Genomic DNA, 27,288 nt, shown 5'->3' on the forward strand with positions numbered 1-27,288 from the left:
TGATACATCATTTAGTTTGCAAATTTAATCTCCCTAGCATTACTCTGTACTTTATTCTCATTTATTTCTAATTTAATCTGCATTTACTACTATGTGAGAAATACAAAAATATATAATTCTCATATTTCAATCTTTAAACCAATTCGTGGAGAAGATTTTCAGCGTACTTATAATACAAGTGGTTGGGAATTTTTTATTTTTTTTCAATTTCCTTCTTGTCCATTTTATGTATCGGCCCTGAATAATATAATTATATAGTTCTCCACGCCACAGTATATTTTCAGCTTATATGTCACGTATCAAATCCTAATTAGTAATTAAGCACTACTATTATCTATCTATATAAATATCGGATATGGTTAACAAAGCATGCAACGAACAAAAAATTGCTACTGCTTGTCTACACAGAACTGTAAATGCGTTTTGAATTCTACATACATGCATGAACATTTAGACACTTTGAACGCATCTGTGTCTTCAGTGTAGCATAAACAGGCAAATATTTAAAGAAAGAAGTAGTTTGGACCGGTTAATAATCTACAGTACATATTTTGTATCCATATTCATGTAGATCGATCGAGTATAATAAAACCCTCTTTGTCAACCAATAGCATGAAAAGACAAATAGTCTTTTATCACACACAAAAAAGGGTAATAATGTAATTTCAGAGGGTCAAATTTTATTATTTTTTATTGAAGCCTAACCTACAGGTGATGTTAAAATACCTCCAATATTATAAAAAAAAAAAAAACCTCCCACTCCCCCCACATTCTCTCTCTCCCTTTCTCCTTCTCATTTTCTAAAAAAATGTGTTTATACACACAAAGTGTATAGGCAAATGCTAGTATAAGGTAAAAGGAGTGAAGTTTATATAATTCAAAATTGTCGTTTTCCCATTGTGAATTCAAAAGAAAAAACAACAAAACCACCCACATAGTGTGATTGTGGGCGGTTAGTAATTAAGTTTATTATTTTCTAAAATATATTTTCATAAAAAATAATAATAACTAAAGTTAAAAAAAAAAACAAAAAAAAAACACAAAAAATAATATATATCACATAATAATTAAAAAGAAAAAAAAGAAAAAAAAAGAGCACACGTCCGAGTGTAGCAAGAAGCTAGTACGTATAATATAATGTTGATGTTGGGTTAAGTTCGAAGCATATTAAGCCATTGACTGTACAAACTCACAAGAACAAAATAAAGGAAAGAAGACAAATGGTTTTGTTTCATCGATCGCTGGTAGAGACTTGAAATCGTAGTAGCTAGTCACGAGATTGACTTCCTTTTAGGTCTCGTGTAGTAAGTAGTCTGCACAAGCAAAAGTCACGAGAGCAAATAAAAACTTCTGCTCCCTCCAATTCCTTTTTGTGAATCATTATAACTTGGAAGGACTAAACACTGCATTGTTAGGGCAGAAAAGCTTCCAAGGAGCAAATTCTTTGTCCTTTACAACCATTTCTCCTAATTATTTAACCCAAAAACAAAACTATGAAAAATCACACTGGTATGTATACATATATATTTTTCATATTTGTTTCTGTTGTAAAATTATATAGAGTCAAGTAACTGAACCAGATTATCAAGACCACGAGTCCTTTCATTTGGCTACAGAATCTGAAATTTATTCAATTCTGTTGAATATTGCATAAATAAAGTAGATTCTCTCGTCCGTGATCCCAACATTTCTTAAATATTATTATTTTATGTCTCATTTTCCCCGTTTTGCTTCATGGTTATGGCTCATATACTTTTCTACTGCTTATACCTCCTTACCCTAAGTGACCATCCAGTGCCGACTGCGTGTTGTACTGACAGACTCCTGCCTCCACTCTCTCTCTCTCTCTCTCTCTCTCTCTCTCTCTCTCTCTCTCTCTCTCTCTCTTCTTTTTTTGGTCGATCACTATCTTTCTCTCTCTCCTTTTTTTTCTGTTTTGGTTAGCTTCAAAGTTCATAATCTGATCGTCTACGTGTAAATTCAATCATGAAAAACCTCTCCTCTCCCTAAACCATCCTCCAAACGCAACCTTCTTAAAATTCTCTCTATAAATACACACATAGCAAACCTTTCACTCACAAGAAACACAATACCCAAAATATCACAAGGAAAAAAAAGGGAAAAGTATACTCAATATTCCATTTTTTAAAGATATGGCATACAATATTGCCAAACTTCTCTCACTTTTTTCTCTTCTGTTCTTATTTTCTTCCCTCTGCAACATTGCAGTTGTGCATGCTCGTCTGCCCTTCGCCTGCGACCCTCGAAACCCGATAACCAGAACGTTGAAGTTCTGCAGGGTGACGATGTCAATCCACGTTAGGGTTCAGGACTTGATCGGACGGCTGACATTGCAAGAGAAGATCAGGCTGTTGGTGAACAATGCCATTGACGTGCCTAGGCTTGGAATTCAGGGCTACGAGTGGTGGTCTGAGGCACTTCATGGTGTGTCCAATGTGGGACCTGGAACCAAGTTTGGTGGGGCTTTTCTTGGGGCCACTAGCTTCCCTCAAGTCATCACCACCGCTGCTTCCTTCAACGAGTCGCTCTGGGAGGAAATCGGACGGGTGAGGATTCTTTCTTTTTCTTTTGTTTACTTTTCTCTGCGGTATAAAACTTTAGAACAGAAAATACAAGGCAAAGGTTTTTTTTTTTTTTTTTTTTTTTTAATGTATTAACCATCACTTTGGACCCATAGCCTATAGGCTATAACTCTTTTATCTCCGATCATGTGATCAAAATTGTCATATCTGTTATACCCTAATACTAAATTATCAGTGTAGACTAGTACCCATGTAAAGCATATATACCTGACATATTATGCTATTATACATTATTTAATAAGATAAGCGATTTGCTACCATCCGATTTGATTAATTGTCTGACAAATATAGTACGACAAACTTTCGGTGAGAGAAAGGTTTTGTGATTTATATTAAATAATTGGAAAAATTAGAATCCTTTGCATTTTTCTAATACTCTTTAGATTAAACATTGGTTCTATTTTGAAATTTGATTAGGACGCCTAAACAATAGCTATGTCAGCATTTTTATATTTATTTAGATTACATGTAATTATTGTGTTTTTTTAAAATTTAAAATGTTAATTATTAAATTCCATATATATGTATATATATCCTTTTAAGTTGATATATTTTTGTACGTGGCCTTTTTTTTAGGAAGCTAGTTTCTTCTCCCACGTGTGAACCATATGGTTTCTTCTCCCACGTTAGAATTCTGTGATCCTCATTTTTGAATTTTCAATGGACTTATCCATTTCAATTAGTGGTTGTTTTCACTATTTTATATTGATATCATGTGAGATAATTAGACGTATTCTTTATTTTCGGAGGCTTGAGGCTAGTACGTCCAGATAATATATTTAAATGTATCGAATACGTAACAAGAAGATATATAAAGTAACGTACCAAATATGTTTTTTTAAAATAAATATAAACATACCAAAATAATATATAAATGTACCAAATACATACAAAAAAGAAATATGAACGCACCAAATACGTACTAAGAAGATATATAAAGTAATGTACCAAATAGAAATATATGTTTAATCAAGAGGAAATATATGTACCAAATATGTTTTTTTTTTAAATAAATATAAACGTACCAAATACATACAAAAAAGAAAACAAACATACCAAATATGTACCAAGAAGATATATTAAGTAACGTATCAAATATGTACCAAGAAGAAATCTACATTTCATGTGTAATTTGAAAGACTTTTTATTAAAATTGAATACTACAATATTTATCTACAAGATTTTAGGAGTTTTGAGATATTATCTAAGAAAATTAAAAGGTATATTAAACATAATGGCAAGTCGCATTCATGCGTATTTTGAAAGACTTTTTATTGGAATTAAATTCTATAATATTTATCTACAAGATTTGAGGAGTTTTGATGTATTATCTAGGAATTAGAAGGTATATTTATATAAGGGCAAGTTGGGTAATTTAAGTTATAAAAAAGTCTACTTCTAATCCATGTGGCACCTAAATTGTAGGAAAATGTTTAATCAAAACTCTAAAAAGCATAAATGTTCAATCTCAAAATTTTAAAACCTAGGCATCTATATCAAAAACCCCCTAAATAATTTAACATTTTAAGGAAATAGAGGTGAAATTTGCATGGATACATGTAACATAGTGGTACATGGCACGTGCATTGGAAATTCGATGAACTACCTAAATTCAACATCCCTTCATGAATTGGACAATATTGGCGGCCAAGGATATTGACTAGCAAAGCCAGATTAAGCCTTAAAAACCATGATTCCATGAAACAAACAACACAAACGATATTTTCAGTAGCTAATTATTGTGGTTGTTGCTCTTGTTTATTTTTCTTTTCAAGACATGATTGAAATTGTTTACTAAATATGCACGCAGACGTATATAATTGAACTATATAACATGCCCAATAAAACATGCTTCAATTTAAGTATTAGTTTATAATAATCTCACAGATAATTCTTAGTTACGAGTCTCATTAGTCATGTTATGACAAATTTCATTAGTAGCCAACACAAAATCAAAATGGCATCGATTATGCAAATCCGAGTTTAGTTAATTAAGTTGATTAAAGTAACGTGATCTTCCATCTACACCTAAATTTAAATCTCTCTATCTATGATTACATAAATTTAGTCTAAATAAACACCACCCCCCCCCCCCCCCCCGCCCCGCCCAACAATCTTAGATTCTTAGCTTCTAAAATTGTTATCATGGATTATATGGTATATACATACACCCCTTATTACATGTACGAAATATTGGACCATTTTCTTCTTGTGGCAAAACCGGAAAATAAATTAATAAAGTTCCTTTGTCGATCAATATTTCCCTAATTGAAAACCTACTCATTTTCTTTTATTTAAAAAAAATTGAAGGGAAATTAAATTATGCAGTCATATAATTTTTTGTAATTGAATAGGTTGTGTCTGACGAAGCAAGAGCAATGTACAATGGGGGCGCGGCTGGACTGACATTTTGGAGCCCAAATGTGAATATATTTCGTGACCCGAGATGGGGCAGAGGGCAAGAGACTCCTGGGGAAGACCCTGTCTTGGCTGCCAAGTATGGTGCTAGGTATGTCAAGGGCCTCCAAGGTGACGGTGCTGGCAATCGCCTTAAGGTTGCTGCATGTTGCAAACATTACACCGCCTATGATCTTGATAATTGGAACGGCGTTGATCGCTTCCACTTCAATGCTAGGGTAACAAAATCTTAACCTAGTTAGTCATTTCATATTTAAGCATATTCACATGTATGACATGTTATGTTGTCATTGCACCAACCTAGACGTAATCAATATTTCAAATTGACAGTCTGACCTCATAATTAACATATTAGACTGTTAGACGAAACAACGTTTTCGTATATATATGTAGAGTGTGTATAAAATGTTTTGTGTGACATGTGCAGGTTAGCAAGCAAGACTTGGAAGACACATATGATGTGCCCTTCAGAGCCTGTGTGGTAGATGGGAAGGTTGCTAGTGTTATGTGCTCCTACAACCAGGTCAATGGAAAGCCTACTTGTGCTGACCCTAGTCTTCTCAAGGGCACAATTCGCAGCCAATGGAGACTCAATGGGTGAGTCCCATTGATTTGAACTAATGCTATATAATTCCCTTAATTTGTATTTATAGCCTTTAATATCTGATTAAGCTTTTGGTGTACGTGTCCAAATAGGTATATTGTCTCGGATTGTGACTCAGTTGGTGTTTATTATGACGACCAACATTACACTAAGACACCAGAAGAAGCAGCAGCAGACGCAATTAAAGCAGGTGATTAGCGGTTTAACCGTGCGCGTCTGATGTGCATGAAAGATAAAGTTACGAGAATCTAAACCCAAATTTGTAAACTGCAGGTTTGGATTTGGATTGTGGGCCTTTCCTCGCCATCCACACGGAGGCGGCCGTGAAGACAGGCCTGGTAAACGAGATCGACATTAACTATGCATTGGCTAATACGATCACGGTCCAGATGAGATTGGGCATGTTCGATGGCGAACCGTCAACTCAGAGATATGGAAACCTAGGCCCAGCAGATGTGTGCAAAATGTCCAGCAATGAGCTAGCCCTTGAAGCTGCCAGGCAAGGCATTGTTCTGCTTGAAAACCGTGGGAATTCGTTGCCTCTCTCAACCACGCGCCACCGTACCGTGGCGGTAATCGGGCCCAATTCTGATGTTACCGAAACAATGATTGGAAATTATGCTGGTAAGTTTACTAAAAATGTAAACCTGTACATATATATATATATATATATATATATATATACACATACACACACACATTTTGTTACTCTAGTCCAATTTCTTAGCAAAGCTTTAAAATTTGATCCATTGGATATTTTTGTAATTGTATGTAGGAGTTGCATGTGGTTACACTACGCCACTACAAGGAATTGCAAGGTACACAAGGACCATACACCAAGCTGGGTGCTTAAATGTTCATTGCAATGGAAACCAACTAATTGGTGCTGCTGAGGCTGCAGCAAGACATGTTGATGCAACAATCTTAGTAATAGGCCTTGACCAATCAATCGAAGCAGAGTTCAGAGATCGGACCAACCTCCTCTTGCCTGGACACCAACAGGAGCTGGTGTCCAGGGTGGCTAGGGCCTCCAGAGGACCAACCATATTGGTCATAATGTCTGGTAGCCCTATTGATGTTACGTTCGCAAAGAATGACCCGCGCATTGGAGCCATTATTTGGGTTGGGTATCCTGGTCAGGCTGGAGGAACCGCCATTGCCGATGTTTTGTTTGGCACTACTAACCCAAGTAATACTCAAACAAATGAGAAACTTATATTTATGACCGTCATGTTGCCACGTGATATTGATTAATTATATATGTTTTGTTCTTATAGGTGGAAAGCTCCCTATGACATGGTACCCTCAAAACTATGTGGCCAAATTGCCAATGACAGACATGGCCATGAGGGCTAACCCAGCAAGAGGCTACCCTGGCAGGACCTATAGATTCTACAAGGGCCCAGTTGTCTTCCCATTTGGGTTGGGCCTAAGCTACACCAGATTCTCCCACACACTAGCACAGGGACCCACACTGGTCTCGGTACCACTCACCAGCCTCATTGCCACAAAAAACACAACCATGCTGAACAATAACGGCGTTCGAGTTAGCCACACAAACTGTGACTCACTCTCACTCGACATCCACGTCGACGTCAAAAACACTGGAACCATGGACGGGACCCACACTCTTTTGGTGTTCGCGACCCCACCGGCAGAAAAATGGGCCCCCAACAAGCAACTGGTGGGCTTTCACAAGGTCCATATCGTGGCTGGTTCGGAGAGACGGGTTAGGGTTGGCGTCCACGTGTGCAAGCACCTGAGCGTTGTTGACAAATTTGGGATTCGGAGAATCCCGTTGGGCGAACACAAACTGGAAATTGGTGACCTGAAGCATCATGTTTCTGTTGAAGCAAATTTAGGAGAGATTAAGTTCTAATTACTAATTAGGAGCTATCAAAAAATTGGTAGTCACACCCAAAATGTTACGGGATTAGCATTTAATTATTAATTAGTTACTTCTAGTCTTCCTTTTCGAAGTCACAGAATAGGAAAGAAAAAGGAAAATTCTACTGTACAAGTAAAGGAAAGACGATCCAAAAGACAGAATATTGATTAATGAGCCGTAAGGTTTTAATAAAATAGTAATTTTGAATCTCATGTGTTGCTATACTACACAATCAAAATGTTATAATTTGCAACTCGAAGAGTACAAACTTTGAATCAAGCATACTTTTAATCATCATCTTATCCATTCTTATCAGTAGGCTAACCTGTAACGTATTTGTCCGAATGCATTCAAAATATTGTTAACAGTGGCTAAAGCGGAAGAGACTTCTTCAAGAAGGAAAATAAATGCTTGATAGATGCAAACAATGCAAGGTTGGTTTGTAGTTATAATCAAAAGTAGGTACACATTATCCTGTTTTTTTTTTTCCTTCCTTATAATAAATTGAAGTTGTTGGGTTAATTATCTTTTCTTTTTCTAATGGATTTTCCTGCCAAAAGAAGAGAATCCGTGAAAGAAACAAGCTGAAATTCATGAGGTGAAAACAAATTTGATTTTCATCTCAGCTGCAATGTTCTACCCGACAAACTCATCCAGCTCACCTTCAATATTATGGTGAATTCTCAGATCAATCACACAACGACTATACTTGCCTTTTACGAGACTATGACAACACATGTTCAGTTTTTTGGAGTTATATTAAGAAAGACTGGAATAAAACAATAATACGAAAAGAGTTAAAAATTAGACTATGTATCAATATGAAAAAACTGACTACAAATGAACATAATTTTAATAAACTGAAACGGAAGAATGTCATGATGTCTACAACCAAAGAGACTACTGTGATTAACTTACTTTTAAATTGAATAACAAAACATCATATTTATGAAGAACTAACCCTAACCATAACAGGCAATGAATACCAAATCCTAAACCCACAAAAAGCCAAATTAATAAATAAATAAAAACCTAAAGAAATACTAATATTTTCCAACAAAAACAAAAGGTCACACACAACTTACCAAGCAAGACCCATCAAAGAAAATTGAATCATTGCGAGGCCTAAATTAGATCCAAAGTTGGATAGAAACTACTCATGACTTAAGCCTCAAATGCTTGGAGGATCCAAAGTCTGAGGTATCCTACATTCTGAAAAATAAGCCTAATTCCTAATGAGACCTGAAAATACAAAGGGCATTTGAGTCCACCTCTGACAATAGTCAATGACACACCTTCTCTTAACCATTGGTAATATTGGTTTTGTTAGTAGTTTGATTTGTTTTATTTTCTCTTGCTTTCTATCATTTGTTTCACTAATTTTGACCACACAAAACTATCATTTGTTTCACTCAGAACCTTGCACACATGGTGGAGCCACATTAAGGCCTGGCCTGACCTCCTCAACATGCTATGATGTATCTACATCTGTTTCACTAATTTTGAGGGGTCCTTTGATAACTATACATTTATATATAGATATATTTTTGTTGTGAAAATAATAATTTTGTTTTTAAATTTGATTTTTGTATTAGAGATAGAGAAAATACATGAGAGATATGAGGGATATAGAAGAGTGTATCCTAATTAATCCCTAAGCGTTTGAAAATTAAGAAAAGACACGTAAACCTCCTTAGGCGTCTGCCTAACCCGCCTAGGTTGCCACTCACACTTAGACAGAAAATCGATAGCTTTCGTTTGGATTTTATTTTTGTTCAATAAATTGTAAGAGACTTGCTGATTACTTGTATGAACACTCATTACATACTTGTTCCCCATATTTCAATATGTTACTTTGATTTATATGTCATTTTATATTGTAATTTATGTATTTCAATATAATATGGATTTTTTTAAGCATAAATAGACACTTATTTATACCATATATAATAAATTTACTTATTTTTGCCTAGGCTCTAGCCGACCGTCCGACTAGCACTTAGCATCTTTTAGACATTCACACACATAATGATAACTAAAACGAAAAACTATTTTAAGTTGTATTAAATAAATGAACGGTTCATGATGAATATGTTAATTGGTACTTATATTGTCGATTTTGTTTCATACATTTGCATGACTAAGTGATCTCCAATTTAAATTAAGGAATTGAGCGGTTTGATTATATAATTTGTACACTCACAAAGAGTAAAATATGTGGCTTTCTTCCAACGGGAATGCAAGTATTATTCATTATTTATTGGTTTTCTTTCTATATTTCCATTTAAAAAGACAAAACCATACAAAACTCTCCCATGTTTTTCTCCCGCCAGTCGCTACTCCCTTTCTTATTTATTCCCTGCAACAATGGCATGTCAAAATCCACATAAGAAAACAAACAACAAAAACTGCAGCGGTTGTCGGTAAGTAAAGTAGATAAATGGCCCCTGTGAACATGTACTCTTTGTCTTAGAAATGAGACTGGACCAATAACCAATGGTGAGAATTTGCTGAGTGTCCTAAAAGCCCTCCTAACCCAATAGCATTTGAGAATTTGCTCACATTCCATGAACCTCAGCCTCAACTACGCTATCTTATACGCTTTATTACGAAGATTTTATCTACTTACCATATCAAATATTTATCTTGGATTTCCATCCACTATGTACTGTTACATTACGATAGTCGTCTGATAACACATGATAAGAATTACCCAACAACATGTAATAAAAAAGAGAAAGAGAGAAGAGATATGCAATTATTTGTTTTGGTCAAACAAAGATATGATTATAGCTAAGTTTATCTTGTTAGTTTAGAGAGATTTTTCAGTGTGCTAGTATTACAGTTGACATACCAAGCGTCATTATTCAAATGATTGAAATTTTGTTTTTCAAGTATTCGACAACTAGTATAATGATATTTAGTGTACTAAACTGTATTCTCGATACATGGAAAAATATCTCGTTAATTTGGACTTTCTACATTGTATATCATAAGTATGCTTTCTCCAATCAAAATTAAATACTAAAATACAACACATATACATAAATACAGTTATATTCTTATCTTACCCTCTCACTCAACCTTCATTCCTCATCTCTCTCTCTCTCTCTCTCTCTCTCTCTCTCTCTCTCTCTCTCTCTCTCCTTTATTTCCTTTTGCAACTTGTCCTCTCAACATTTCTGTTGCATCTCTCACTTTGCTCTTCCACAAGGTAATGCCAAGATCCCGTTTCTCTCTTTTAGTTTCTTTCCTCTTTTTGGTCCTTGTGTGTGTGTGTGTGTGTGTGTAATTATATATATACAGATTACTAACCTACTCCTACCCCATTTCAACACTTCTGCTACTATTTGCAGCTGCATTGTTCTTGTTAGCCATCTCTCTCTCTCTCTCTCTCATGTCTTAATTCTCAATTTTTATGTCAAATTTCTGCTCCCCTTTTCTTTTCATCGGTGATTAGTTCTTAATTTTGTCCCCAAGATTGATTAGAATCAATGATCTTGCAGGAGAGCTGAGATGGAGGATTGCAACAGAGGCCAAGACTATTTCGCTGCCCAAGACCATGAGGTAAGATCTGCTCCTAATCTCTCTCTCTTATTCGTAATTCCAACTTATTATTTGTTAAATTATTGAGTTTAGACTAATTAAGCCCCAAAAACTAATAAAATTTGAAATTCAGAGAGGATGTGATTAGTTAACCACCGTAGAGGCGTAGACTATTTTCATGGTGTCGGTTCAAATGTCTAATTAAGAAATTTGATGGCCGTATCTGCAATCCTTACCGCATGAGTCACGGTCATACGCTCCGCATCCTCTTTATTTCAATTAAAGTTGGTGGCATTTTATTTATTTTTTATTTTTTATTTTTTTGGCCTTTGGTGGCAGTTTTTTAATTCATTAATTTACTAGCCATTTCACACATGCGTTATCAGTGTTTAAAATATCGATATTGGTGCAAATATTGATATACAAATTTGTACAAATATCAATGGATATATTAAAAATTGATATCAGTTGTCTTCGACGAAAATGATGAAAATTAAAAATGAAACTTTAGGAATTGTTAAACATTGGTTTATACTAAATATAAGAATTTCACTGCTATTTAACCGATATGTCAAAAATATCAAATATGGGATGAAGTTTAAATTTCACACCCCTTTTCATATATTTTGTTGATTTTTTTGATATTTCCACGAAAATATTGACCGTTATCGAAGAAATTTTAAGCATTCTGCTTTACATATAGTTTCTTCTTTTCATTGAACATATATATATATATATTTTTTTTTAAATATTCGATATTATCTATACTAAGAGGAGAAGAGTGAGCTAAGCCTCACATTGAGTCAGCAACAATATAATTCAAATTTATCTTTGGGGAAAATCAAACCTAAGGCCTCTCACTTACAAGTGAAGAAGAATATAACTAGACCGTAGAACTAAGTGGTTGTTGAGGTTTTAAACATGAGTAAGAAGATCTCTACATCTTAGCCATTCATCGTGTATCGTGCGGTTAGAAATCATTAGATTTTTTATTTAAAATTAAATACAAATAATATTTGAAAAAAATTAACTGTATAATATACGATACACGGTTAAGATGTAGGAATTTCTAAGATTCCCACAAAGTGAATTCGGATGGTGAAAAATTGAAATGGGACCGACATTTAGGATATTATCAAGTAACGGCTAGTATCTTGACACGATAGGAGAATATGTCTTCCCTATGCGAAATGTCGGCAGCAGGTACGGTGGTTGCAACTTACAACTATGGGCACTAACGTAGACTACCAACATTCCTCATCCCCAGCTGCTGTTGCTGCGGCTGACTTTCCCTTGTTAAAAAACATACACGTCTTGTATTGATTACTTTTCACCGATTTTTAAAGGTATTAACTTGGCTCTCATAAACGGGATAGGATCCTCTCCGGATCCTCCGGATCTTTCTTCTTCTTCTTTCATCTCTTCAGTTTTGCTTCTGCTTCCTCTCGTTCTTCAATCTTCTTCTTCTTCATTTTTTCTGCTTGTTTCTGGGGAACTTCTACGCATTCTATTTTTCAGAATGACGAGCGGAGTTCGTCGTTCCAGACGACTATGACGTTGCTGGTTACCAGCGCCGGGGAAGCTACCACGCCGACTTCGGGGAAGCAAGGATGCCAACTTGGACTGTAAAGAAGAAGGATCCGGATGGGTATGCTCCGGAGACGATCCTATCCCCTCATAAACAAGAGGATTTCCTCTCCAACTCACTATTTAACTGATTTAGGGGTATATTCAATTGAGATATTGAGGAATTTTAATTTTTTTAATGAATTTAGGGTATTTAATCAGGATTTAAGTGATTTTCGAAAATTTAATGGGTATTTGATCAGGATTTTAAGATAGTTATTTAAATTCTTAGGAATCCGGATGTATTTAATTAGAATTTTAAAGAAATTTATAACATTTCAGATGTATTTAATTAGAATTTGACTTTAAAGAATTTGGAAAAGTTGAGGAATTAAGGGAATTGGAAAGATTTTGTAATGTATTTTAAGTATCCACAAATCTCACATCTTTCCATGAGATTTTGAGGGAATTGAATCAAAATTTTACATAAAATTTCTACAAATCAGTTAAATTCTATAAAAATTCATTAAATTCTCTTAAATTCTCAATTGAATACAATCCCCTTATAAAACTTCATGTTTAGATATTATAGTCGAAATTGCTCGTATTATAAATTAATATGTAAATATCAACTACGTACAAAATTAAATAAATATGTGACCATTTGATCATCAAATTGTATCAGATTTTGAACAAATGGGTGGATCCAGTAAATGAATTATAATGTGTTCCTCTATTTGCTACAATGATTAACTAAACAAGCTTTGTTTTAATTTATTTTTGTAGTGATGCTCTTTACAGAGTGGCTGTTCCGATCATAAACATAAAGTTCTGTGAATCGGCCACTAAATGAGTTGAAGAGGAAGTTCTCTTGGCTCCTCAAGATTGAGAAAAAGTTCTTCCGCAATTCACTAAGTAGTCTTGAGTCACAGAACTTCATGCTTATGAAATCATCATTGTGTTCATCTTCGTTCCCAATTTATGGTTTTCTTACAATACTCTGGTGTATGAAATGATTAGACTTGAATAGCCACATTGAGGCTGCCAAAGTTTTAGCCATACAAATACAGGCGTTCAATACTCGGTGCATTGACTATCAGTTTGTTTTTCCGTTTTAATTACAGTCAGCAGCTGCCAACAAATATGGAGGACTTGCGCCAAAGAAGAAGCCTTTGATTTCAAAGGTAAATTGATTACCACTTCAAAGAGTTCATCAGTCAGTTTTGTTTTTCTGTTATATTCCATTAAACCCATCTAACAAAACCCTAATTTGTGTGTGTGCATGTATGCATGCAGGATCATGAACGTGCCTTCTTTGATTCAGCAGATTGGGCACTCTGCAAGGTATTATTAACCCCTACTAAAAAAATGAAAGTTAAAACTCCTCTACTTTTTACTCATTTTGTAAATAAATAAAAAAATTCCATTAATTCATGGATGTGTAACAGCAAGGTGCAGGGGTGAATCCAAAATCAACAGCAGCAGTGGAGACCTTACAACCAAAGCTTCAGGTATAGAATTATAACTGCACATAAGTGCATTACTTTCAGGCATGCGACAATTTTTAACGTCAATTTGGATGAAGTTTTTGAAATCTGACGACAAGTCCCACATCACGAAAACCCTATCTTGATAGTTCAGGGGGCAAAACAGCAAAACAACATATAATTCCTGACAAAATGTCAATATTTAATTAAGAATTGTTCTCGTTTCAAAAATTTAACTCGCTTGGAATAATAAACCCAATTAACGTGACAATATGCAGAGAACTCCACACCAGCAGCTCCCCCCAAGGAGACCTGCTTGTACATCTGGCCATGAATGATATACAGCCTCGTAAGTTCATAATATATATATGCAATTACTCATCATTATTCGTAGTATGTTAACTATATTGAATAATGCTAATTAATTTCCTTTTAATGTTTTATTATCTTTGGTTTATGATGTTGCAGGGAGCATAGAGTCGTCGAGGGCTCAAAGTAGTTTGTTGTTTGAGAGGATTAATGTTGATGACAAAGCTCCATATATATAATTAAGCATCGAAATTGGCTGAATGTAATAATTGTCAGTTAGCTTTTTTTCTTTTTTTTAATAAGAGTAGTTCTCTCTAAAGTTTGCTCTTCTCTATTTCGCAGTTCGTTTTGTGATTCCAGCTTGAGTTGAATCCATAACCAAAACTGGGACTTTATATGAAAGACTTATATAATTATATTAGACAACAGTTGCCTCAACCGCTAGGGCACACAACGGTTTGATCCATGTCCTTGAAAAATTGGCAAAGAAGTTGCAAAACATCCAGACACCTTTAGCCTTCTCTGTCAATCAACTGTCAAGTTAACCATTTTTAATTTTGATGTAACACTCAGGTTCGCTTTTGTTTACAGAGATGCTGGATTGATGAACGCAGATTAATATACGGATATACGCCACATGGACAACAAACAAGATCTTTCTTCAAAGAAAACTTTAACCTTCTAGACATAGCCAAAAAAAGGGGATGAAAAATGGCTTTTAGACATAAAATCCGGCTTCCATGTAAACAAAAAATAGGTGAAATGAGCTCTTATAAACATGAGAATATAAAATAACCGTTAAGTTATTGTTACACCATAGCTTTTTATTTCAAACTATATAATTATGTGATAGACGCATAGGAGACATGGTGTTACAATTTGTAACTTAATGTTAATTTATATAAATTTTTATTGCATATGGACCAAATTGTGTCCTAAATCAAATGGATGCAAAGTATAATTTACCTTTCTAAAGTGCAATTTTCTTTGGTTACAAGAAATTCATATCTTCAGGATAAAAGAAAAGTGAAAATGTAGTAAAAACAAAGACACATTCAATTTTCCACATTTGAAAGAGAAAAAACTGTGCCGTAGCCACCAATAACATGCCATATGTCACACTATCTTGTGGTATTGCCTAGGCCATGAACCAAACTCAAACTCTCAATTTTCTTTCTAATTGTACACCATCTTTACTTGCAAGGTATACAATTGTACAATGCTCATGCAAATTTTTAGGTTTGATTTTTCACTCTCTAGAAAAATTTCTCAGCAAGTGGAAGTTGGTGACTTGCACTCCAGCTGCTCTCTTTCTTCTAGTCCTCGGCATTCCTCCAAATTCTTTACCACTTTAACCCCATCAATCGGTTTTCCTCTTTCCCAATTAAAATCCACCAACTTCTACTTTTACCAAATTTTCCCATCCACAGACAGAAGTTACTTTCTTATGTTTGTTCAAGGTGACTATCAATGCATGTATATGAGAGAATTTAGTCAAATCACAGACTGAAATGTGGTTTATGTTTAATTCAGTCAAGAAAAGTAGATTGGTACGCCAGATTGTTCATGTGTTAAATTTGGGTATTTAGAACCTCCCATTATATTGCTAGGGGTCGGTAACGCTCCATCGGTATACATTTCGATTTAGCTCCAACTGTAGCTATATTTCTCTCCCGAGATAGTTGCTGTAGTTTGCAAGCTTCTGTCATGGCTTTAACGATGACCCAACTCTCAGTTTTAGCTGCAGCTTTCATCTGCATCTCTCTTTTCTGCTGCAGAACAGGTCTATATGTGACATAGAAACCTAATATTGGATCCTACTTCTTATTCTTAATTTTCTAATAAACTATTAAGCAGAACTATTTTTGGTGCATAAATTTTTGCAGGGATGGCAGATGAATATACACCTGAAAGAGGTGATGAACCAGAAAAGGGCACTGGCACTGAACACCAGGATCCAGCTCAAATTGTTGCCAAAGCCTTGCTGTGTTTCAATGATAAATATGTAAGTCACACCATCATTCAGTTGATAGCACATACTATATTCAAATTTGATTAGTCCGTCTATGGAGCTAACGTTCTGTCAATATTCTATCCATAATGTGTTAGCTAGGTACCATTGTTGCTCACAAAATATACAGTCACGTTATAGATCCACTTTTGACAATACTCATGCACGCCGTTACTTAATAGAATATTCATTTCTGAATGTTTACGTACATGTGAGACTTTAGGAAAATAAGTTCATTAGGAATAAAATATTCATTTGAAGACGTAAACACAATTGTAATGGAAATATATGTAATGGTTTGGAGAAAATTTCAGGTATACAGCAGCTGTGAAGAGTCTTACAGATTGAATGAGAGTGGAGATCTGAAGGTGCCTGCAGAAAAAACTGATGAATACTGCAATGGTCCTTGCATGACGGAGACACAGCTTGTGCTCGATTGTATTGATAACATCATGAGCAATTTCCTGTTTTACAACAAGGCCACAATTCAAGACATTCGAGACACGATTCATGCCGGATGTGGCCACGGCGAAGAAAGAGGTAACCCTTTGATTTAATTTGTACCAAGTCATGGTAGTGTGAAGAGATTATATATTTTGTTTTGGTTAAGTAAATGTCAGTTGTTACTTGTATAATCTGTCATTAAATTGCATTTTTCCCAGGTAAATTCGACGTGGCTGAACACATCATCAGAGCTGAAGGAAGCAATGCATACAAGGCTGCAAACCAGATTCTGATTGGGATTGTGCTGATGATTGTGGGGAATGGATTACTGTTCTAAATTCTAATATGTATGATGCCATAAAATTAATTCCCATAGCCATGTATATGCAAACGTATAATATATAGTGGTGTCATTCAGACTGTAGTAATAACAACAACAAAGCCTTTTTCCACTAAGTGGGGTTAGCGTCATTCAGACTGTAGTAGTAAAACAAAATCAGGAGATAATCAATATATAATAACTGTTGTAAAAGTGTGTTTTCAGAATGAATATAAGATTTCAAGACACTTATAGCTCAAGTGATTAAAAGCGTTTATTCATGTATTAGAGATTATGTTGTTTCTATCCCTAGTTCTTTTTTCGTTTGGCCAAAGACAAAAGAAGGGCGAACGACTATAAGATTAAACTTTGATTTGAAGGCTCCAGTTTGAAAAACGATGACCAAGTACAAAGACGACACAGTGCACACCCTTGAATGTACAAGCATGACAATAGTTCCGCATATAAAGTAGTTTCGCTTAACTTGAATGATCAGTTTTAGTAACCATGTCATATTTGATCATACATTGATGATACAATGATGACATAATGACCATACAATTATGATATAATGATGACATTTAAAAACTGATCATTTTTTTAACCAAATCTTAAAAATTGATCATTCTAGCTAATTGGCCATTTTTATCTTGTTATATTTGCCCACCTATATGGGCTGGGTTTTAGTTCTCTTGGTTTGATTCTTTGCTTGGTGGAGAAGTTTCGATAATTTACTCATTTGATGAGAAAAAGAATTTGATTTCCTTGCCTATTAGGATTTGGATTTCCTTTCAATTAGGATTAGGATTCTTATTGTAACTTAAGTTTTATGCATTATATACAGGATCTTAGGGTTTGGTTTATTTTGTGTATCATCACCATTGGTTTAAGGATTTTTCTCTCTTTTGGTTTTGGAGCGGAGGTCACCGTTTGGAGTGATGAGTGTGTCAAATATTCATGGCTCATTTGTTTGACATTGGTGAGAGTTAATTTGTGAGTTTGAGAGTTAGAGAATAATTTGGGAGATCTCCTCTGTTTGTTTTGGATCTCATTTGGTTTAGGATTTGTAATTTATGAGATTTGAATTGTGAGAGTTAAACATTCTTTTGTAAACTCTGTTTGTTTAATAAAATATCTTGCCCTCCTTCATTTGTTTGAATCTTCATTTTTTACTACAACATTAATATTTAATACTTTTATTAGAATTATTTCCGCTTACGTATAAAAGTACAATAATACAAATATGAGATCAAGTGCTACCTAAATGCTCATTATTTTATGAGTGGATCAAACAATCTACCTGATATAATTGTCGAACACAACAATTATCATAAACGAGGGTATAATTCTACGTAGGTTACAAATATCTCCCCGAAGACAGGTCGGTCCAGCACTGCACCTAACCAAAGCCATTCCGTACCTCTGTAACCTCACCATGTCGACATAAAAAAAATTAAAAGACCATTCTCCACGCAAAACGACCGAGTTTTGGCTGGGCTCACACGCTCAGAAGTTGAGAACATTGATCCTCCCTTTCTCTCCCTGAAGCACTGCGCCCTATACCGCGAGACCAACTGGCATTCGTCGCCGGAGAAGATGAAGATCAGCATCAATTCGATGGCTCGGCGAGTCGAGGTCGATAATCGCTATCCTCTCCGATTTTACTTCCGAATCGCCGATAATCTCCTCAAACAGGTTCCCTTTTGATTTTCCTCTCTCTTTGATTCTATTTTGATTTCATTGTATTCAGTTCTAGAGTAATTAGGGTTTAAATTTGATAGATAAATGCTAATTACCTACTTAGAACTTCACTTGGGTGCCAAATTTTATACTTCTGATTGAAATTAGCTGTTTAAGGGTTTTTTATTTTTATTTTTATTTTTTATTTTATCAGCGCTAAGGCTCCCCAATCACCCTAAAAATTGAGTTTGAATTCTAATTTTCACATTGAAGCTGAGTTCTGTATGAAATTTGGAAACAGTAAGTTTTGTGTTTAGAAAATAATTGTTTAATCCTAACTAATTAGGAATTTATGACATAATATGGCAATGCTATGTATTAATCTAGTATTTTGATGAGTATCCTGCAAAGTGTGTTTAAAATTGTCAGCTTTTTTGTTTTTGTTTTCTAAATGTACTCTTCAAATACTCAGGCTAATATTTACCGGGAGGAGAAAAACATCCTAGATTTGTACGTCATACTTCTACGATTCTCAAGGTACGTAGAAAGTGTTATTATGATCCCATTTTGTGGGATTGATAGTTATAGAATAATTGAGATTTGTAACCTTATTGTTAAATTTTACAGTTTGGTGTCTGAAACTATACCATGTCATCGAGACTACCCGACGTATCCTCCAAGAGAGAAAACTCTATATAGGAAGGTAAAGTATGCAAGTTCTTTTAGATAGTCTTTAATTTACTACTTCTTGCATGTTCAATGTGCTTCAGCCTGTTCTGATTTGGCTGTTGTTTCATCATTGCAGAAACTTTTAGATGTACTAGATGAACTTGAATCTTTAAAGGCGGAAGCCCAGCGCCTAGTGAGCAAATTTAACGAGGCTCATGCAGTTGCTCAACTACCTCAACATGAAAGCCTAGAAGGCGCTTCAAATGGTTTGGCAACGTCTTCTTTAGAATGGCCTCCCGTGAACAATAAATCATTGAGCCTAAGCACTAAGCAGGTACTGAATGCTTCATCGATATTATGGGATTAGTTCTGTTGGTTCTCATTATCTAGTCATTGACTTCATTGGGTTGTAAAGCACTTATAAGATTTGTCATAACCTTGTTGTGCCTGCATGGAGTATTTTTAGTTTATCTGAAGTTTGTTGGAAGACTATGGATAATATACTAAATTACTTCCCTATTTTCATGTGCAGCCTGGTAACTTGACATCTCAGTCGTCGTGGAAGTATAAAAACAATTATTCACAGATTTCAACAAATACTACACAAATTGACAAGCAGTTCCAGAAGCTGTGAGTGTATTTCTTCTAGCTGTGTATAGCATACTGATATCCATAGGCAATAATCTGAACTATGACAACAATTTCTTGAATTTGCAGATCTTTTAATCTACCTCTTCCGAATAAAGAAACTTTGTCTAGACACTCATTTTTGGGTCCAAATGGTCTTCAGGGCCAGTGGCTAGGACCTAGTGCAAAGGTTAAGGTAAATTGTTAAGTGCAGTTTCAAAGTATTTTTATTCCTGAGCTAGCAGAACTTGATTAACTTATTTGCTATGCAGGTTCAATATCCAAGCAGTACTGACTTAATCGCTAATAATATTTCAGAGTGAGTTTTTCATGCAATACTTCTTGTCTAAACCTTGTAACTGTGATTCTTTTCCACATTTATTTCCATGTTTTGCTTCCTTTTCAGTATGTATATTATCAAAGCTTGCTTGATTGACTTTGAAGAAATTTCCTACTAATTTTAGTTGCTTCTAACATAGTGAATTTCATGTCATTCATGGTTATAGCCTGAATCAGGTACAAGATGGTGATCCAGGAGGAATTAAATCTACAATGGAGTCGGTGCTCTCCTTGGATGATGGAGCATGGCCACGTCCTTCTCAGGAATCAAGTCCTTCATTGATTAATGAAGCAAGGGAAGATCCTTTTGAGTTGGTCATCCATCAGCCTTCTCCTCCTCCTGTACTTGCTCGAGTGCAGCAGGAATATACTCCAATTCCTCCATCAAAAGTGGCAGATCCAAGGCCAGGACCTGCAAAACCGTCTCTGGATGGGATGCCAAGTTCTAGTTCATATCAACATTTACACGTTGTAAGCTTCCTATTCCCGATCCTTCTTATAAATGGAAACACCTGATCTTTCTCTTGCCGAATTACAATCCTTGAGAAATTATTTTTCTTGCTTCTAATGGTGAAGGCTCCGTATTATTTTTTAATGTGATGCTGGTGGCATTTAATTTGTTTTGCAGCCAGTAAAATTGATGGACGATTTCTTGAGATTGGCTAGGGCGAATACAGATAAAAACTTGGAGACATGTGGTATTCTTGCTGGTGCATTGGTAAGAATATAATGGTGTTTTCGTTGTGAGAAAACTAACATAATTTGATTCCTTTGGGTTCTCAGTGTTTCATTTTTTCTTCTGTGGCTGCAGAAGAACAAGGTTTTCCATATCACCACGCTAATAGTCCCAAAGCAAGAGTCGACCTCTGATTCGGTAGGATACATCACATGTTAACTTGTGGTTTGCCTTTCCATATTCTGGTTGTCATACCAAAATTTTCTTCTTGAGATCATTAGATGGTTAAATTGTCATGTTTTTTTTTTTTTTTTTTCTACATGTGGAGCTGCAAACCATGTACCAAATAAATTAGATGACCTTTTGCTCGAGATACTCATCCCATTTATGGATAACTTATCATTTAGAATCAAATAAGCATTTGTATGTAAACTCAGTGTGTTGAGTATCTTGACTGATCTCCCAATTTTATGTGTCTTCTTAATAGTGCGTTTGTCTATTTCTATCAACGGCATTCATTATCTTTGTTTCATGTTCAGTGCCAAACATTGAATGAGGAAGAAATATTTGAGGTTCAAGACAGATTATCTCTTTTTCAACTTGGGTGGATTCATGTAAGTGTCAATAGCTTCAGTGGCTTCAATGTGCATTAGTTATTGCTCTTGTACATGTACTCATTATTTTGACTTTCGTATCCATGTGATGCACCAGACACACCCATCACAGACCTGTTTCATGTCATCGGTTGATCTGCACACTCATTACTCATACCAGGTAAAAAGCAATCACCTTTCCTTTACTGTATTTTTTTTTTTTTTTTTTTTTTATGAATAATAGGCTCACGACAGTCTAGGCGTCCCCTTTCCCTAAACCGGTCCTCACTCTTTGGTAATATTTATTTTCTGGACTTCAATCTGTACTTTTTAAATTTCCTCGTGGCTTTAGTTCTTTTTGTCGAAACAGTCTCTACCGTGAAGGATTTGTTACATTATTAGATATACTTTGGTTATTTGTCCGTGTTCTCCAAGGTTTCATTGCACTTCATATAACAGGGTCGCTATGGTTGTTTTTGTTTCAGATTATGTTACCAGAAGCAATTGCAATCGTCATGGCTCCAACAGATACATCCAGGTGGGTTTGTTTAACTGTCGACGAAATTGATAATATATCATTTTATTATATAATATAATCAGCATGCTAAGTTGTTTCCCATGTTATCGCAGTCCACACGGCATATTTCATCTATCTGACCCAGGTGGTGTATCAGCAATTCGTAATTGTGATCAGCGTGGGTTTCATCCTCATGAAGAGTCCTCAGATGGAACCCCGATTTATGAGCATTGTTCTCATGTGTTTATAAACTCCAATTTGAGGATTGATGTTGTCGATCTGCGGTGAGATTTTGACATTTTACCTCTTAAACATGAAAATTGAGATAAACTTTGGTAAATATGTAAACGGAACAGTAATTATCTCTTCATTAGTAATTATATTGTAAATTCAAGTGGTTTCTAAATACGAAATTTGATGGAAATATGGCACAACTCATTTTAGTGGAAATATAGCACAACTCATTTTAGTGGAAATATAGCACAACTCATTTTGTAAATTCATCTTTCTCACCTCATGGTGAGCTCCGACAGCGATGGCGGTGCAAACAAATACAAATGGAGATGGACATCTACAGGCTAAAAAATGTAAAAATATTTGTTAAAAGTATTGTCTCTCGATCTTAACTTCTAAAAAGAATAAAGGCATTTTAGCAATCATATTGATTTCTTTTCCGATTCACTTGTAGACAATTTATATGAATTTAGGTTTTATTCATATTCCGATTCCAGAACATTTAAGTAAACAACTTTAACAAGAAATCGATTCTCAATTTTGTTCGGTTCAAGTCATCTTCAATTCAATTCTTCATGTTTTGATTACAGTTATGTAAACGGGGCATAAAAAAAAGCATCCCTGCTTCCTTTTTCCCTGTTTGTGCGCTCAGATCTACCAGATTCAACTTCGCTCTTACCCGATGGAAAACCGCCTACACTTGCAGGAAAAAGGAGAGCTGCCATATTTGAGGAGAGCCACGCCTATAGCCTATAGACCAAGGTGCTAATCTTTGTCTAATAGGTATGGATCCCGGCCCGGCCCGACCCATTAGGCAAGTACCCAACATTTGGTATACCTCCATTCACAACCCACCGTACAGCCCTAAAAATTGGGATGGGTGAATTTTTTGTACACATCCTTTTAATTTTCGGTTATTGGATCGACTGAATTAAAGAAGATAAAAAAAAAATTAACATAGGATGTGAGAAATAAAAATGAGTGTATAGATAACACATCCCTAGAAATTATGTCTCGTACAATATCACAAGTTTTTCTGGGATATTGGAACAGTATTTTGACATGCTACATTGAATAAGTATTGGAATTGTTCTGATTCATGATTTTGTTTTTTCGTTTATAAAACATATGTATTTGAATATTATATATTCTTCATTGCTTTGTGTTTTATAACATATTACAACAACAATAACAACCATCACCACCACCAAACGTTATCCTATAAAGTGAGGTTGGTGGTGTGAATCCTAGAACGTCATTATGCTTGGTTTTGCGCCAAGTTTTCCGTTAGCTCTAAATACTCCATATTTTTTCTTAAAGTCTCTTTCAAAGTCTTCATAGGTCTTTCTTTACCCTTTTTACCTTGAGCATCCGTCCCATTATCACATTTTCTAACTAGAGCATATAGGTCTTTAAACATAATGAACAAATAAAAAAAGTTCAGTTTTTCAATAAATAATTTCATGTTTTGCATAGTTCAATTGAAAAAAGTCTCATCCTCAAATAAGGTCGATCAACACTACTTTTCATAATTTTCTCTTCGTTGACTTTTAATGGCATGAATTTCTGATTGCCTTGGTGTTAATATAAAAATTTTTACAACGTTAGGCTGAATACCAAGACGCAAAAAATGTGGATTCACGTTAAATTCCGTAACCTAATCCTTGAAATTAACTAGAGAATGCTAAGGACCTAACACTTAAAAAGCAAGAATTTGATACTAGAAGGGGCTAGTCATTCAGATACACATTCATTCTTTCCCTTCTGAGGTTCATGACTTTCTTAGTTTTAAGTAAACATGTATTAGAGTTGCAATCTTAGCCACTAAAGAGAAAAAATCGTTCGTCGCCGACCCATGTCTTTGTCCTTGAGATTGGTGGCCAACCCCTCTTGGTCTCTTCCTCACTCTGCTTCTTCCATCTTCTAACCATCATCCATTGGTTGTGGTTTCTCTGTAACTCTATTGAAGAGAGCTTTCGTGATTGTGTCGCTATCTCGCTATGTTAAGGATTTGTGATTTGTGATTTGGGAATATTTTTTTTTTTTTAATGTTTTGTGGTGGTTCGTGGGTTTGTTAAAGGAGTATGAGGAGAAAGTTCGATATTTATTGGAGGAGACTCATAATAAGGTTTCTTTGTCGACGATTGAAAGATCATTAGATGACACGATCTTTTCTTTGTGTTGGAGAATATGATCTTACATTAGTCATATGACAAAGTAATATACAATTAATATATGAAAGTTTTAACTCTTAATATCACCAAAACCTTTTGTGATAAACTCAACACCTAATAATAAATGGTTAAATTTGAACAATATGGGTGATATGCAGGGTCGGCCCTAAGGGTAGCCCAAATAGGCGCCTGCCTAGGACCCCCACTTCGGAGAGGCATCCAAAAGAATTTTATATCCTGTGATTAACATATAAATACAAAAAAAAAAAAAAGTAAGAAATATTATAATTCATTTGTTGGTGCAGTGGAAATGTTTGGCTTCATTTTTCTTTGGGGTGTAGAGTTTGAAACACGGAGCTGCCTTTCAGTCACTGGATTTTTCTTGTTTTTCAAATTCATTGCCAATCTATCTGTCCAAATGCATATAAAGTTATAAAACTCAAGTCTCTTTGCAATCTTTTTTTCTTTCAACTTCCCATTCTTTCCATTTCTTTCGAATGTTTAAACCAACTTCTCATTCTCTCCATTCCTATTGAATGTTTAAACCAACTATCACATGGTCTTAAATATTGTACTTTAAGGTAATCGAAACTTTGAATTTATATTTTGCTTTTCAATAACTTCTTATTCAATGGATTATTTTCATATTCAATTAGTTAGTGTGATATTGATTTTAGAAAAAAAAAAAACACAAGAGAAACAATTGGCGTTGTTGTATTTATTATACTTGTCAATCAAGTTTTATTGTTTTTTACTCTCTTGATCATCAAGTTTTATTGTTCTTCACTTTCAATTATAGACTCTTGACTGCAAACATTTAGTATATTTGCATATAAAAAAGTGAGCCGTGTAATGTTTAAGTAATATTTGTATATTTATCTTCTTTTTATAGTAATTTTTAATGATATTTGATGTGAAAATATAATTTTTTATGTATTCATCGAATTCTTTTTTATACAAATCAATATACAAAAGAACCGAAGATCAAAGAACTTTAAGATTCCACTTCAAAGGTTGGCCTAAGACCTCAAATTCTCAAGACTGGCCCTGGTGATATGGGTGGTGGACCATGTACTTACAAAGTTTATCACCTCGTATTTTGCCTTTGAGGTGGTTCTCCAGAATGCGAGCAGTTATGCTTAAAGAGAATCATATACACGACAATATTAGAGAATTATTAACTTGTTGCCCATATCATCCTTTAAACCTGAACAGATTACTTATTCCTATTTATAGGGTTGTACTGGTGGGCCTCTCTCTCCACCCTCACTTAAATCGCGACTCTGAATTCAGTTTTCCCAACTATTCATTCACATCGAAGAAGAAAAGAGAGAAAAAAGGGGTGAAAAAAATAAATGCTATGAATACAAACCTCAGGCTTCCCCTTCTTCGTAGCTGAACAGTGCATGTGATTCAATTTAATTTTTGGTATGGATATTGACATTGACGTTCTAAGGTGATGGCTTCTAAAATCTATTAATATATGTGTACTGGATTCAAATAATTATCAAACAATTAGGCGTTATGGTTAAATCTAGTATTATAACCTTAATTATCAAATAATTAGGTGCCACAGTTAAATCAAAAGTTCTATAATCTTAATTGTCAAATAATTAGGCGACACGATTAAATCTAAAGTATTATAACTTTAAGGGTAAATTACACTTTCATACCTCAGGTTTGCGGTCTATTTCAATTCCTCACAATATCTTCAAAACATTTCATTTCCATTCATTGATCCATTTAGTGTTGACGTGGCTGCCACATATATGCTACGTGGCTGCCAAATGTCTGCCACATGGCAAAAAAAGAATAAGTTTTAGTTTCTTTTTTAAAAAACCTGAATTTTGTCAAAAAAAAAAAAAAAAATTGAAACCCATCCCTAAACCTGCAAGAAGAAGAAGAAGAAGAAGGAGGAGGGAAAAAAAAAGTGCTTGAACCTACCTTCCCCCCTCCCCCCACCCCTGCGCGACGCACCTGCCTTCCATCCCCCCCCCCCCAACGTGAACCCACCCAGACCATGACCTCCATATTTTTGAGATTTTCAGTGTCAGTAAGTTTCGAAAATACTTTGAGATGGGGAGTTTGAGTTTGAGATGATTGTTGAACTGGTTTTGTGGTAGATCCACCTAATCTCGGGTGGGATTTTTTGGGGTGGGTGATGGGGGATTTTTGGGAGGGGTGATTGGGGATGGAAGAAAGGGGTGGCTCGGGTGGGATTTTGGGGTGGGTGATGATGGATGGGAGAAGGGTGGATCAGGGAAGACTATTTTTGGGTTTTTTTTTATTTTTTTTATTTTTTATTTTTCCCTCTTCTTCTTCTTCTTCTTCTAGGTTGTAGGTTTTTAGGGGTGGGGGGACGAACTGAGTTTGGCCTTTTTTTTTTTTGTTTTTTTTCTCTCCTCCTCCTTCTTCTTCTTCTTCTTCTTGCAGGTTTAGGGATGTGGGGGTGGTTGTGGGGAGATGGGATGGGATGGGTTTCAATTTTTTTTTTCTCCCTCTTGCAGGTTTAGGGATGGGTTTCAAATATATTTTATTATTATTTTTTTTTTGAGAAAATTCAAGTTTTTTAAAAAGAAACTAA

At 35.0% G+C, this 27,288-nt stretch overlaps 4 protein-coding genes across 5 annotated transcripts; all 4 read left to right on the forward strand.

Annotated features, from left to right (window-relative positions):
- Positions 1-1,935: 1,935 nt before the first annotated feature.
- LOC103940503 (putative beta-D-xylosidase) lies at positions 1,936-7,720 on the forward strand. The gene is made up of 7 exons (XM_048571574.1): positions 1,936-2,567; positions 4,958-5,239; positions 5,449-5,618; positions 5,718-5,815; positions 5,899-6,249; positions 6,401-6,814; positions 6,903-7,720. Exons 1-7 carry the CDS (start codon positions 2,154-2,156, stop codon positions 7,502-7,504), a joined length of 2,331 nt encoding a protein of 776 aa, XP_048427531.1. The 5' UTR covers positions 1,936-2,153; the 3' UTR covers positions 7,505-7,720.
- A 2,851-nt stretch (positions 7,721-10,571) lies between these two features.
- LOC103959329 lies at positions 10,572-14,740 on the forward strand. 2 transcript variants are annotated; one of them, XM_048571488.1, is made up of 7 exons: positions 10,572-10,727; positions 11,020-11,080; positions 13,750-13,809; positions 13,922-13,969; positions 14,074-14,136; positions 14,391-14,461; positions 14,581-14,740. In XM_048571488.1, the coding sequence occupies exons 2-6, from the start codon at positions 11,030-11,032 to the stop codon at positions 14,448-14,450; spliced, it is 282 nt and encodes a 93-aa protein (XP_048427445.1). In that variant the 5' UTR covers positions 10,572-10,727; positions 11,020-11,029; the 3' UTR covers positions 14,451-14,461; positions 14,581-14,740. The 2 variants fall into 2 exon arrangements, with proteins under 2 accessions (XP_048427445.1, XP_048427444.1); XM_048571487.1 differs by lacking the exons at positions 10,572-10,727; positions 11,020-11,080 and adding an exon at positions 12,135-12,784.
- A 1,166-nt stretch (positions 14,741-15,906) lies between these two features.
- Positions 15,907-17,455, forward strand: LOC103959330. Its single transcript, XM_009371684.3, has 4 exons — positions 15,907-16,204; positions 16,308-16,426; positions 16,747-16,972; positions 17,095-17,455. Exons 1-4 carry the CDS (start codon positions 16,129-16,131, stop codon positions 17,211-17,213), a joined length of 540 nt encoding a protein of 179 aa, XP_009369959.2. The 5' UTR covers positions 15,907-16,128; the 3' UTR covers positions 17,214-17,455.
- A 1,117-nt stretch (positions 17,456-18,572) lies between these two features.
- Positions 18,573-22,690, forward strand: LOC103959331 (AMSH-like ubiquitin thioesterase 3). Its single transcript, XM_009371685.3, has 14 exons — positions 18,573-18,890; positions 19,348-19,412; positions 19,503-19,578; positions 19,681-19,878; positions 20,077-20,174; positions 20,262-20,367; positions 20,444-20,490; positions 20,678-20,981; positions 21,139-21,228; positions 21,322-21,384; positions 21,726-21,800; positions 21,898-21,960; positions 22,265-22,317; positions 22,410-22,690. Exons 1-14 carry the CDS (start codon positions 18,792-18,794, stop codon positions 22,582-22,584), a joined length of 1,512 nt encoding a protein of 503 aa, XP_009369960.1. The 5' UTR covers positions 18,573-18,791; the 3' UTR covers positions 22,585-22,690.
- The last annotated feature ends 4,598 nt before the right edge of the window (positions 22,691-27,288 follow it).

The sequence above is a fragment of a genome, unplaced genomic scaffold, assembly GCF_019419815.1.
Source record: "Pyrus x bretschneideri cultivar Hongxiangsu unplaced genomic scaffold, Pyrus_bretschneideri_v1 Contig6, whole genome shotgun sequence".
NCBI classification, from domain to species: domain Eukaryota; kingdom Viridiplantae; phylum Streptophyta; class Magnoliopsida; order Rosales; family Rosaceae; genus Pyrus; species Pyrus x bretschneideri.